This window comes from Mizuhopecten yessoensis, unplaced genomic scaffold (genome assembly GCF_002113885.1).
Source record: "Mizuhopecten yessoensis strain PY_sf001 unplaced genomic scaffold, ASM211388v2 scaffold3015, whole genome shotgun sequence".
In the NCBI taxonomy this organism is placed as follows: Eukaryota; Metazoa; Mollusca; class Bivalvia; order Pectinida; family Pectinidae; genus Mizuhopecten; species Mizuhopecten yessoensis.
This window is the reverse complement of record NW_018404833.1, coordinates 440429-454827: the sequence shown is the minus strand read 5'-3', so window position 1 is coordinate 454827 and position 14399 is coordinate 440429. Positions and strand designations below refer to the sequence as shown.

The 14399-nt window shown below is 37.2% G+C and overlaps 1 protein-coding gene across 1 annotated transcript; it reads right to left on the bottom strand.

The window, feature by feature from the left end:
- Nucleotides 1–9110: 9110 nt before the first annotated feature.
- Nucleotides 9111–13864, bottom strand: LOC110446838 (signal recognition particle 14 kDa protein-like). Its single transcript, XM_021492161.1, has 5 exons — nucleotides 13775–13864; nucleotides 13597–13669; nucleotides 11807–11913; nucleotides 11320–11352; nucleotides 9111–10873 (listed from the first exon to the last, which is right to left on the bottom strand). The coding sequence occupies exons 1-5, from the start codon at nucleotides 13796–13798 to the stop codon at nucleotides 10781–10783; spliced, it is 330 nt and encodes a 109-aa protein (XP_021347836.1). The 5' UTR covers nucleotides 13799–13864; the 3' UTR covers nucleotides 9111–10780.
- Between the last annotated feature and the right edge of the window lie 535 nt (nucleotides 13865–14399).

Sequence of the window (14399 nt, the reverse complement as noted above, 5' to 3'; positions counted from 1 at the left end):
GTGAAGTAACCTATCGTGCCAAACAGTATCAAAAAAGCTTTCTTGCTATCTAAAAATGCAACGAAAGAATCAGAGTCATTTTTGTGTCGCCTGCGAAAAGCTGGTGACACATAGGTATTGCTTTGTCGGCGTCGGCGGCGTCGTCCGAGCAGAGGTTTTCGATAACTTGAGTTTCCTTGGGCCGATCAAACTCAAACTTCATGCAGTGCTTCCTTACCAAAACTGCTTGCTTGGGATTGCTTTTCATGTCCGAAGGTCAAAGGTCAAGGTCACTGTTACTATAAATAGAAAATCTGTTTTCGTGCGATAACTTGAGTTTCCTTGAGCGGATCAAACTCAAACTTCATGCAGTCCTTCCTTACCAAAACTGCTTGCTTGGGATTGCTTTACAGGTCCGAAGGTCAAAGGTCAAGGTCACTGTTCCTATAAATAGAAACTTCACTAAAACTGTATACTGGACGGCTTCGATCTACCACTTGACCCACCGTGTATACCTCTGAAATGCCGTCTTACTCCAATTGACAACACTAGCTGTTTAACATCATAATCCACAAGTTTATTCATTTATTTATGGGAAACCATCCGACAAATCATACAAATTAAACTTGGAATTGAGACAATGAGTATCCATAGCAAGTTCCTTAAAACTCAGAGTATTCTTTCCAGAATAACAGATTATATAACAAAATGATGCCATCCAAAAACATAATCTATGATTATTGCTTACTTTTAACATTATTTCTTGAAATGAAAAGTGTATCTATTTCTTCGTAATCTCCCAGCTTCCTGCGCAGGCGACACATCCACTTCCGTGGAATTCTTGTCTAGATTGTATCTCACACATTCCTGTAAATTAAAGGAAGTGCATAGACTACATAAATTTTTCATATGAGGCGATTGCTGTCTGTTTGATAACGTTTCTGAATCTAGTAAAACATCCATTCTGAGAGACAAAATTGTATTTTAAAAAAGACGAGTATAAGAGTTATACCCCTATAACTGTTTGGGCCGTCTTTGGGTTTTCCATTGCCATTGTACAAAGTAAAAATTGTTCCTTATTTCCCGTCTTCAGGTATATGCTCATATTTTACAATGAGGTTGAACAATTTGGTAATGAGGCTTAATAATCTATCACCTCCATACTTAATGTGTTCATAGACCAGGCTATCATACCCACCAGCTTTGCCATTCTTAAGTTTCTTACATACTACCCGCATGTCGTCCGTGACAAACATTTCTGACAGAAATATATCTTTCTCTTGATTAGACTTATTTTGAATTTCATTTACCTTAAGTAATACATCTTGAAAAAAGTTTTTATCAAACGACTCAAGCGTTTCATTATTGAACAACTTAATAAAATGATGACCCCAAGCATCTACAATTTGTTCGGGTTCACATAGTGTGGTGCCATTGTACTTTATTTCTGTTTGACAACAACCAGCATTGTTAGAACGATTTTTAAGTAGTTTCCAGAAGAGATTTTGGTCAACGACTCCAGATTTATCTTTTTCGGCGAATTGTTCTTTCATATATATATTAAAAGCATGACGAAGACATCGTCTGAATTTTGTTTTCAAAGCCTTGTATTCAATGAACAAATGATTTTTCCCTCTTTGTCTGCCAGACGCATTCCAAAACAACCTCTTGGAAACCATTTCATTGTGCAATTCAGATAATTCCTTGCTCCAATATGGTTTCAAATACTTCTTAAAAGAATTTCTCTGAAATGACTGGTCTGACGCCTCAATTAAACAGCATTTGATTTTGTTGTAAAATATATTTATATCATTAATATGTACAACGTCATCAGGTATCTCAACATTGTTAAGGAGACAATTTACATGATATCTATAAAGGTCAATAGACCCATTTATTTCAGCTTTTCTCCAATTAAATCTGACCCATTCGGCACTTTAAAACTGCAAAATTGTATAGGAAAATTACAGGATTGTGTTCAGAAACATTTAACTCATGATCATCTAAAACTTCACAATGTTTAACCAAATCGAAACAACTTGAGTCAATAATAATATGGTCGATAGTAGTGAAATATCCCGTTGTTGGATAATACGTTTACATTGGACCTTTGCATTTGTCCGTCACATTTACAGATGCCATATTTGTACTATTCAAAAAAACTTGAACTCTTAAAGATCTGTTGTTACCAGCAAATCGACACCGACTACCTTGGATTTGCACGTTCATATCTCCGAGTATAACAACTTTCCCCTTCTCGGAATATACAGAAACCACAGATTCTAAAATATCTATTTGATCTAACATAACATCAATCGACCTGGAGGTCGCAGGCATTTGAACGGAGAAAACGTAAAGGTACTCATTATTTAGCATTTGAATGAACTAGAACACTGACAGGTCAGTAAGGGCCCCGTCTTGTGGCAATATATCCCCCCGTTAATCATCAAGAAACAATCTGCCCATATAGCTGAGCTTGACGTTTGATATTTGGACTTCAAAAAGAATTGCAAGGAAGCAAAATATACATTTTACATATACTATGATGCGAGTCTTGTTTCCTTTTACCTCAATATTTGCTGGGCTAACAGAAATGTAAATACCGGTACAATCCTCATTTGTTAGCTTTGATTTGTTTTATTTCACCTTATATCCCTCCACCATCAAGAGCCAGGGTCAAAGTCAGAGATCCACTTTGTCTTTGCCCTTTGGACCCAAATGACCTTGACCATTAACCCGGTGTCCCTGATCTTTGGTCAGTTGACTTATTCTTTAATTCCGACCAACTTTGCTTCTTAATATGATAACAAAATGTTTATCAGTGAAAAATACAAAAAATGACCTTGACCCTTTGGACCCCGTAACCTGGACCTAAGGTCAGTTGACTCTGTGTTAAGTTCTGAACATCATTGCTTCATATTGTCATAACAAAATGTTCATCAGGGAAAAGGTACAAAATTTAACCTTGACCTTTGACCCAGTGACCTTGACCTTTGACTCCTTGTTTAAGTCTGAGCAACATTGCTTCAAAGTGTCAGAGCGAAATGTTCACCAGTGAAAAGATACATAATTTAACCTTGACCTTTGACCCAATGACCCTGACCTTTGGTCAGTTGACTCCTTGTTTAATTCTGATCAACTTTGCTTCATTATGTCATAACAAAATGTTCATCAGTGAAAAGATGCGAAATTTGACCTTGGCTTTTGAATCTAATGACCTTGACCTTTGACCTCGACTTTTTAACTCAGTGTGTCTCTTTGTTTAATTCCGAACAACTTTCCTTCATAACGTTATAGCGAAATGTTCACCAGTGAAAAGCTACAAAATTTGACCTTGACCCCTGACCCGATGACATTGACCTTTGGTTAGTTGACTCCTTGTTCAATTCTGATCAACTTTGCTTCCTAACGTTATAACAAAATGTTTATCAGTGGAAATATGTAAAATTTGACCTTGACCTATGAACCTGATGACCTTGACTTTTTATCTCAATGTGTATTTTTGTGAACTGAACATCTTGCCAAGTTTTATGTACATCGGTCAATAAATACTAAAGTTATCAGCCAAGAACAAAATTTGTGGACGGACAGACAGACAGACAGACAGAGTGATTACTATAGGGCACCCGTATCTCCGATACGGGGCCCTAATTAGCACGAGAATGTTATTTTTCTATATATAGCTCTAGATCTTTGTCAGAAAGTAATGACTCTAAGACAACACTAAATTGTAGCACAACGTTCACACTCCCGGGGAAGGAATGAAAATAGACTATGAGTACAATATATGTCGATGTAAATTGTGTAAAGTAGGAAAAAATCAACAGAGTAAGTGAAACAAAAAGTCAATGATGAGAGCAGGAGAAAAGGATTGGTTCTGTGAACGATCTGGAGACTAAACGAAGAAAACATTACTTGTGGAAACTATTGGATCTCGTAAGACAAGCGATTCAGCCTACGAGAGCAGGAAAATGATCTGATATCAGAATAACGTAAAGGATAAGTTCAAGTCATGGATATATTAAAAATGTCTGGTTCATTAGCTGTACCTCGTGCGACCTAACTTTGGCATCGATAGCCAAGCGACTACGAACGGGGGACAGTACAGTATATGGTTTGATAATATCTCTACTCGTGGTGGAGTCGTTACAGTTTTAGACAGAAATGAAAGTTTCTGTAGATTCGACTGAAGTAGCTAGTAGAGTAATCTATCTTGGAACCTGATGAATGACGGTTGAGCTTTAGAAGTTACTGTAAAGGAATGAAGCTGGCAAAAAGGGACATATAGCTAGTGAAACCACGGACTTAGATAATCTAATTCCGTGGTGAAACATATTCATGCATTTGGTCGTATACGCAGATTTAGTGGAAACTAGCTGTTTTGTCGATGGCAAACTGATCACCTGTGTTTATCAACAATTTATATTTTCAGTGTATAGAGAAATGAAAAATACTATAATACAAACTACGGTTTACGGTTATGGACATAAATTGATGCTCCCCCATCATCAACATTGTACAAAGCTCAATCAAGATCTTTTCATTATATCTGTCTGTTTTGCTTACTCTCTGGTACACGATCGGTTGCGTCGCTACATCACTCGACCATGCGACGCCCTGTCGTAGATGGAAGACAGATGACACCTTCCCGTCATGCCTATATTTTGGCTGTTTGGCGTTCTTGCTACCCTGCTAAATCTATTAAAGTCCTTTGTTCCGTGTACCTCCGATGCTCCTTGATCCGGGTGACATGCAATCTTTCGGTTTCTCCTATATATAAAGTGGCAGGTGGAAGATTGGATTGCCATATACTTGTCCACTCTCTTAGATTTGTTTTGGAGATGCTGCGAATTATCTTGAACTGTTTCCGGATATATAACCTCTTACGCCCTTCTTCACCAAGACGCAATAGATAACCTCTGTACGCCTATTATCCATTCTTTGTTTTTTGTTCTTAGGGAAAATTAATATTCATTATTATTATCTTAACCAGACAAATTGGGAACCAATGCTTTGTTTCCATAAATTGGTTGACAACCATGGGGGAAACCGGTGATCCCATGGCAGATCCGTCTTGTTGCTGTTACTATCATATACGGCTTTCAATGAGACATATGTATTGGTCAGATAGAACTAAGTAACCTTGAAATCTGATCAGCTGTTATCGTTGTCCTTTGACCATCTCTGTTGTTTGAATTCTACTGATGTACGTGTACCTAGTATGATATCTATATACAATGTATATGGTCTGCCTCGCCGGGACACTAGTGCACTATCGTCATAAAAGCAACCTCTTCAATATGAGCTACACATATACCGTTGGTTTTCTCAACAAACTCCTTCATGTTATACATACAGGCGGTGTTGTGCATTTCCTATTAATGATATAAGCTTAGGATGCGAGCTACGAGTTTCGCCACTTGTCCTCCCACTAGACCATTTCGCATGACAGCTAAGGCCCGGTCACACAGCAGTCCACGTCTAAATCACGTACAAAAAATTATGAAAATCTGGTGGACGTGGTCGTAAGTGGTAATTTTTGGTCAATTTTGGCTTGGCCGTGCTTTGTACGGGAATGGCCGTCGGCGGCTGTTCCACTGCTAAAGCACTGCCTAGGCACAGCCTAAGCACAGCTAACCACGTCCAGCCACGTGTAAGGTTAAAAATAGGTTCGCACGTGTTTAAACGCGGGAAAAAGTGGCAAGTTCCCGCGGCTAACCGAGGCCTCATCGCGTCTGTAGCACTGCTGATCACGTGTTCAGCGCGGACGTAAAACGGGCACTCCACTGCCATAGCACTGCCAAATCACGGTTAACCGCGGCTCGGCGACGTCGGAAGCGCAGCTTGCTGCGCATAAAAGCGGTCGCGCACGGCTGGTCTTCACAGTTGCCGATCCAGATCTTCTACAGTCCACACCTCCACGCAAGTTCGTTCGCTGTTTTCTGTTTCAATGATGCCCAGGAAGAATGGTTCCACTGCCAAGAAGAGGCCGACGAAGACCAAGGCCAAGACCAAGGCCCCAGCTGAGGATGAGGCTCGTCAAGAATCACAGGCCCAGGTGACAGACAAGGTCCAGGTCCATGCTCCTCCTGCTGGTGCTGCCAGTCCAGACCCTGACCCTGAGGCTGATGCTGGTCAAGTTGCTGCGAGTGCCGAGGTCTCAGAAAATTACGGTATTTTTATAGGCCGCAAATCAGAAGAGATACAGAAGAGATTAGGCAGTGAACAATCGTATTTAGCACTTGTTCGAGACGTCGTTTAACGGGCTTAGGTAGTGCTATGTACGCGGAAAAATACACTTATCAGTGATAAGCCGCAAAACACACGCTATTTCCCTTGATCCCAACGCGTAACACCCGTCCGATGACCGTGCTCTGCCCGTGACCGACCGCTAAACTTTCGCGTCTTACTGCGTCTTACTGCGTCTCCCCAAGTTTTAATCACTGCCGGAACACGGATTAGCACGTGTGTTTCACGTGTGTTGCACGTCTCTACCACGTGTGCCAACCGTGGTTGTCCGGGGGCTAAAATTTTGAGCAGTTCATAAATTTTTGCCGCGTCCTGCCACGTCTATAAATCGACTGTAGCTCGTCTTAAACTCGACATCAACGCGAACAACATCGTCTGCTTCACGGGACACCACTTTTGGACGTGTTTTGGTCGTGATTAAGCCGTAAAGCGCTGTGTGACCGGGCCTTTATGGACAAACCTTAAACTACATACATGTATAGCTGTTCTGAATTGTTTTTGAATTTACCTACATGTACTATCTTTGTTTGTCACGAAACTGGAGATAACTAAGGTTATGGATGCTTTTCAATGCATAAAGTTTTATAAATGTTGAAATAAATGTGATATATATATAAAACAGTCACTTGATCCGAGGAGCGTGGGCCTGGCTTCTGTGTAAGTTTATCTATTGTTCACTATTCTGATTTACGTGAGAAATTTAAAAAAAAGTACTATTGTAAAAAACCGAGCATGTTTAAATTAATTCAGTTATTTAACGGACAAAACACAAATGAATTAGCAAAATTGGCCAAATACATTAAAGCTGCAAATTCAAGAAGAGCTTTATTAACATAAGTAGTTATGCTCTCCGAGTATTTTGTCTGTCTGTGTATTTATTAGTATTTTCGATATTTGTCAATGTTATGAGAAAGTATATATATATATATATATCATGTATATGTGTTACACTGATGAGTCGCAAGACTCAAAGTTAATAAAGAACTTGAACTTGAACTATTGCAGTTTCTTTGTATATTTGTTGTTTTGTTATTTGCCTTCAAGATACTCTGTAACTATAAATGAGCAATACAATTATTGAAATTGAATATACTTTTTCGGTTTCTACTTAGCATGTCATTTTTCATTAATTTTGATGGAATGAAATGAGGAAACAGGGTGCCAATTTCTTTTGACACCGATATTACAAGTGAAGGTGTACAAGGAGAGGGGCCGGGTATCTACAATTAATAGCCCCTGCCATTAGGTCACTGGATGGAGGCCTATTGGGCAGTCACCAGGTACCGCCGCAGGTCGTTTTCCCACCGGTTACCTAGGTTTTCCGTCACCAACAAAACCGGGCACGTCCTCAAATGACCATAGCTGTTAATAGGACGTAAAACACAAAGCAGGTAACACGAGAGAGTAGTACATTTCATCCAAACCAGAGATCACGGGGATGTCACCAGCGATCCCCATCTTCCAAGTCCTCCATTCTATCAATTGAACTAAAGAGAAATTCCCCCTAGCGCAAATAAGAGGGTGAATGTGATTGCATGTACAATTAAATTCTGCCACACTGGGTGGTGAATAAAAGGAGCAAGTCTTTATCAAAACGTTACAATAAATCTACCTCCACACAAAAAACACAGGGGAGTATGGTTTTTGTGTCAGATTTGTCGACTTGTACATAGTTATATGGATTACTTCATTTTATTCTTTTACAACATGGTATTCATTTTACAGGTCAGAGTAGCTGTAGCTGTATAAGTGGTCAGCTCCAATCACACCCGAAAACGGACTTGCATGTACAGGAGTATACTGAAGTAAAGGACTTAGGGCGTTGTCATTTTTGGCCTCTGAAAAAGTGAACATTTCAACTTGATTATATAGCCGAAATATGGTGTTTTTTGACAGTTAACATGCAGAAATGAAAGCCTCCGCATGTGACAAACAAGTATTCCTTTCTATGAACAAACACGTGTATAATAATGTTTTAGTACGTCAAATATGTATTTGTTTGTTGCCTGCAGAGGCTTTTAAAAATTGAAGAGCGTTTAGTTAATTTCCTTCGAAATTGCAAATTTTCAACCAAATAGCGCACAACAGACGATATAAACACATTGTATCATGAAAATGCGTGTTTATGTCTCCATATCTCCCAAACCAGTTGTCGAATAAATTTGAAATTTCATATTTGTGTACTTCATTTATTCCAGATTATGAATTTAACAACTAATCCCCAATCCCCAATGAGGCTATAAATAACCCTTAACGCCCCTAGTCCTTTACAAATGGTTCTGTTGTAGTGGTATTAAGTCATTCATCAAAACTGTTCTCAACAGAAAAGAAAAAAAGAAAAGAAACAGGCAACAAAAGTTTAGATTGAATTTTTTATTTTCATTTTTATTTTTAAATAAGTGGACACATCACTAAGATATGGAGCTTAAAGTCCAGACTTGTATCAAAACTTTCATCAAGTTAAACAGATGTTGAAAGTAAAGTGCTTTTAATGTTATCATTCTGACACCTAACACACCAATTACACGTAGTTCTAGGTCAATGTAGCAGGGTCATAGAACCTTTTCTTTGACTAAACAAATTTATCTTATTGCTGGCTGCATCAGCTTGTACAGAAGGCTGTGATAGATCATTATACTGTTACATTGTACTTCTCCTTTCACTTGACTAGAGGTAAATATTTGATTTTTGATTTAATTATATGCAGCATAATTGAATTAGAATATGCAATAGGAGCCGAAAAAGATTTTCGTGTCACCAATTGATTTAGTGGCTTTGGTTCATTTAGCAACTAATTTTGCCTTTGAAACCCTTTCACCACTGTAGACCATAATGGACTCATCCAGAACAATGCATTGTAGAGTCTACTAAAGTTACATAGGGGTGAAAGGGTTAACAGTGTAGTCTTTATACAGCAATTTACAAATATTTTTGCATTTATAAAGTAAATATATCAGGTGGTTCTCATTTTTATGGTAATCAAATGGACAAAGTTTGAACTTCTTTTAACACAGTTGGTATTATCACAATTCCATAACCGACTTGATTTGACAAACACACGTATGATGAGAAGAGAATAACAACCATGCTTCTCGCCAACCCGTTACACACAGGCAACATAACTACTGACACACAGCTACTGTAACAGCATCAGCATTCACTCACAAATTGTTTAGAATAAACTTGAAAGTTACTTGATCATAATTATGAAAAAGTCCAAATCGTGGCTAGCTTCACAGCAAAAAAAAGAAAGAAAAAACCCCAGCTACAGTCTCAAGCTCCAATTCTGTTGGTCAACATATTTTGACTCTTATTTTACTTATAAACTGTCGACATTTGCACTTGAAATGACAAAGCTCAGTGTATTTTTTGTTAATACTGAGGTATAATGAAAATGATAGGAAGAAAATGGTAATATTTTTACCAATAAACTAAGTTATTTAGACCAATACACGATCACATACAATTATACAAGACAGAAAGCTACTTCATGACTTCATGATCTTGAGTCAGAATAAGATAAAACAGTTATGTATATAATAGTAAACTATCAATTATCGGTACAATAATGAATGAGGAATAAGTTTACACATTGTAAACGTGGAAATTATCGCAGTTCGGAAATGCTCATGTTTCTTGTGGGGAGTGAATTAGCATGAAAATATCCATATACATGTGCTCTATATAGATATACATGTACATTGTATATATATTCGATATAATTTTAGAACCATTGTTAAAATAAAAATTACCAATTATCACAATCGGTTTGAAGATTCACAATGTTAACATTTCTACACAGGAGAATTTCCAGTTTTATAGTAGAATATTCACAACCTGCTAAAGGTGGTGACATCTCTCTGTCTTAAACAGACCACATAGTAACTAACACACACACACACACACACACACACACACACCCTACACTTCTCCTTGAGAGCACTTCTCTCAATCAAATATACCTTCACCTGTTACAACTTTTAATCAATATACCAGGCAAATACACTTTGTTATAGACTTACACATTTACTTAATTCAATTCAGAACTATTACATTTTCATGAGTAAACCCCTGTTTAGTTCTAATGGATTTGAGAGGATAACAGCTAAATGCGGACTCTTCAAAATTCAGGAAAACATGAAGGAAAACAGATTTTCACAACTACTACACAGGGGTTTTCATTGCATGTACAAATGTACTGTGCTCTCGGACCACTGGAAATGGTTCAAAATATTGGTCTTTGGTCAACTTAAGTTCATGTGATTTTCCTCATTAGCTGTTAAACAGTGATGTTCACAGGTCACTGTTACTTATGCAGTGTATAAAATGTTCCAGCCTCACAAGTTGACAGATAAGATGTTTCAATCGACAATCAAGATTAAACAAGGATAGACATGTGTCCCAGTCTAGGATGGATACAGAAGACCATACTTATAGCAAAGGTGACCCTCATGCAACAAACATGGGATTCCCTTTAAATTGAATCCTTCTAAGCCTTGTAAAGTCCTGTGTCTGAGACTGGTTTTCCTGTAAAACATGTCACTGTAACAGGTCACTGAGTAGCCTTGGCCTTGCTCTTAGCTGCAGACTTTTTGTCCTTCTTCTTGAGTCCATCCATGTTTCCCTTTAGTACATTGGTATAAGCCTGCAGCAACAGAGAAAATTAAATAGACATGACAAATATTTCTTAACCTAACAATGGACATTTAAAAAAAAAAAATTCATGGAAATTTTACTAAAAACATTTTCTTTTTAATTCTTTGGTTCAAGGGAGGTAATCAAGTTTGATTGCATGGCCTTCAATTTTACCAGTGAAGAATAAACATGTTAGTAGAGCGACACATGGGTTCTATGCTTTGGACCAAGTACAGGTATTACAGAACACTTACAAAGCTTTGCTGTCATTGATGTCTTAATTTAAATTGCCTCTGAAGCAACTCCAGTATAAATGATGAATAGTCAACAAAAAAAATGAATATCTTATCCGATCAGTAGCACATGTACAAATATGGATTACACTTTAATTTCACAGAAGATATTTGACCTCAACTGGATGCAGACATGTTGGTACAAAAACAAAGACAAACTTACCATGTGGAATCTATTTACATCTTTTGGGTTTACCTAGACGAGAAAACAGAATGTTCATATATAGTGAAATAAATAGAACCTTTAAGGATAAGTAATAATTTGATAAAAATATTAATGTTGTCACTAAGTAGAACTAACAGAGATATCTCTCTTGTACAAGTATTACTATTGGTGTCCCTGCCTGTTGTTGCCAATATGATAAACATTATCAGTCAAGTCATCTCTTCTAAATGTAAGGATTTTACTTCAAGTTTCTGCCATTAAACAGAACTACCGGGGTTATCTCCCCTACATATAAGTAACCTCCTTTGACATAAGAATTTCAGTCCAGGATTCTGTGTTGGTATAATACATAAGAAGTACCAAAGTGTAACACTTGAAATGTTTACCATACACAGTGTTAGAGGTCTATAGATTGTACCGCTATTTACGTGCTGTGTTTGGATGTGTACATGTATGTACATGTATGTGAGAATCGGTCACTTACAACTGTAGTAATTTTCTTGTTTCCTAAGTTTGCTCTGATTAGACATTTATATTCACTTGGTTCTGGCAGCTTCCCTTTCCTTGGCTCTGGTTTGGTTCTGCCATCATCTTCAAATAAAATCAAACTTTTATATGAGATGTTTACAGATATATAATAAGAGTTTCCTCTGACCCTGTCACCAGACGGGCTAATAAATAAAATACATTGGACAGACAATTCTTGGGTACATTCAGAAACATTATGGTGACAAAATATTAACTAGTTTGTTAACCTTTAACACTGCATTGCTAATTGAATTACAAATTATCAGGCATAAATTGTTTTCGAGTGACATTTTGGCTTTTTTCTCCTGCGATATGAATACTTAATTATAAAGACTAAGTTTTTTGAGGAATTCTATTTTTCACCGTTTTATTCCAGCTATTTGAAATGATCACAGGTAAATCACTAAACACATTGGCCAAGTCAAATTGTGCAGCCAACAAAAATTGATGTTTTTGAAACCATTTCCATTATGGTCTTGATAAAACATCTTTGTGCTGACAATGCATTAGGGTGAGTTTCTAGGTTGATATAAATCAATGACCTGGGCCCATTTGTACAAAAGGTGGTTAGCTTAACAATGTTAAACGACATTTTTCAACCTTTAATAATTTCGTCAATATACAAGGTAAAATCTCACAATTTTGCATGTAAAATCCCTCTACTAAATATTTGATATCTGGAAAGTTGTAACTAAATTCAATGGCTGTGTTTTAAAGTTACTCAAAAATTAATATTTGCGCTAATCACTGTTTAAGCTAACACCTTTTGAACAACTGGGCCCAGGTGTTTACTAGCCAATCAAACTAATAGTGTACAGGTATCATTTGCCAGAATGACTTATAACTACATGTATATTATGTACCTGGTGGCTATAAAATAATGGTTATAGCTAAATCCATTTTTCAATTTCCTGAGGCCACATCATACATCCTGTGTGCTATGAATTTTAAGTCCTATGTTAATATTATTGAATCAATGAAAGCATCTGAATTGCTCGCATTGATATTTTAATGCAACACCTCTCTTAACAATCACATTGAGGCAAACCTTAATTCATGATGAATTGTTTATAGCTGTTTTTAGAGTACTCCTTATTGTGTTAATTAGGTGTTTTTCTGTCCTGAAAAATTCACATATTAACTTTATCAAGAAAATAATAACCTTTCATGTGAAATTATCAGTGAAATTTCAGCAATTTATGCTAAAACATTAAGCCTCAACATTAATTCGACTTTTAGTGATATAGGTTAGGGTACCCATCATATATATTGCACCATTTCCAAATGTAAAATAAAGATAAAAATCTAAAAGGAAGTTATTAAGAAACATTTTTTGTGCTTCTTTACTAAAAAGATATTTCGGCTCTTTGCTAAAGATGTTAGCAACTTAGCAGAACAAACCCTTTCAATGAAATTGTAATAAATGGTTTCATCGTTGTGACGTACATATTCCCCGGCTATAATGTGGTTTCACATGAAACGAAATATGGGCACTTCACACCATGATGTAAAATCTTTAAATAGCATAATACAGTTTGTATAAAGACAGAATATGTACAGTATGGAACGAATTTCGTTTTATCTGCAACCCGGTCTCTGACGTTACTCTCAAGTCATTAGTTTACATATACGGATGGATATATGACTTAAGCATTGCATTTTTATTTACTTTTCTCTGCTATTTCGTAAAGCACACAGACGCGTTAGCATATATGTACACCAGTGAACTGGCAGTGATAAACTTACATCTCTTCATCGTCAGCATAATCGAGCCAGACGACCGACACTTCTGGAATAACCGGGTGAGTTCACTGAGAAACTGAAACGAAACACAAAATAAGTAAGTGATATAGAAACAAAGGTTGAAAATGAGGTTGAAAATAACTCCAACGAGAGATATTTCAGTATAAAAAAAACACCATACCGCGTCATTCTCAAGGAGCACCATGTTGTCTTCCACGTAAAAATAAGGCGGAAGTGCCAATCAGCCCTAGGATGGATCAGTCAGCTAGGAGCGTTCCCGTACCGGAAATGGACGATATCACTTAGGCCTATTCGAAAGCACCTGGAATCTGACGTTGAATAATATTATAATGATGTTTTTTAAGAGTTTGGGCCTAAAGGCCTATTAGGCCGGGCAAAAAAATAAAATATGTCGATGTATTTTTGGATATTTTTTTCTTGGATCGGCACTATGGTATGAAATACATCAATATTTCACTAAAAAAGTGTCCCGATTTGGATGCTGTGACCAGAGACGTATAATACGTGTGGCATGTTTTAATTGTACATATGATTATTTAAGGTCGCCTTCTAGCTTACATTCGTCTCTGCTGTGACGTTATGCTTTAAACACTGCTATACTATAAGTACAGTTGATAAGGAATAACTTGGTTTGATTGTTTTGCCTTTTGCATTGGCAGAGTCTTGTGTGACAAGTGACCATTTTGTCGACCACGAAAATGAACATTTCCAAACTCATGTAAAATCGAATTACAGACGTTTCGCCCCAAAATCGTTACGCCCCAGACCATTTCGCCCTTTACCCC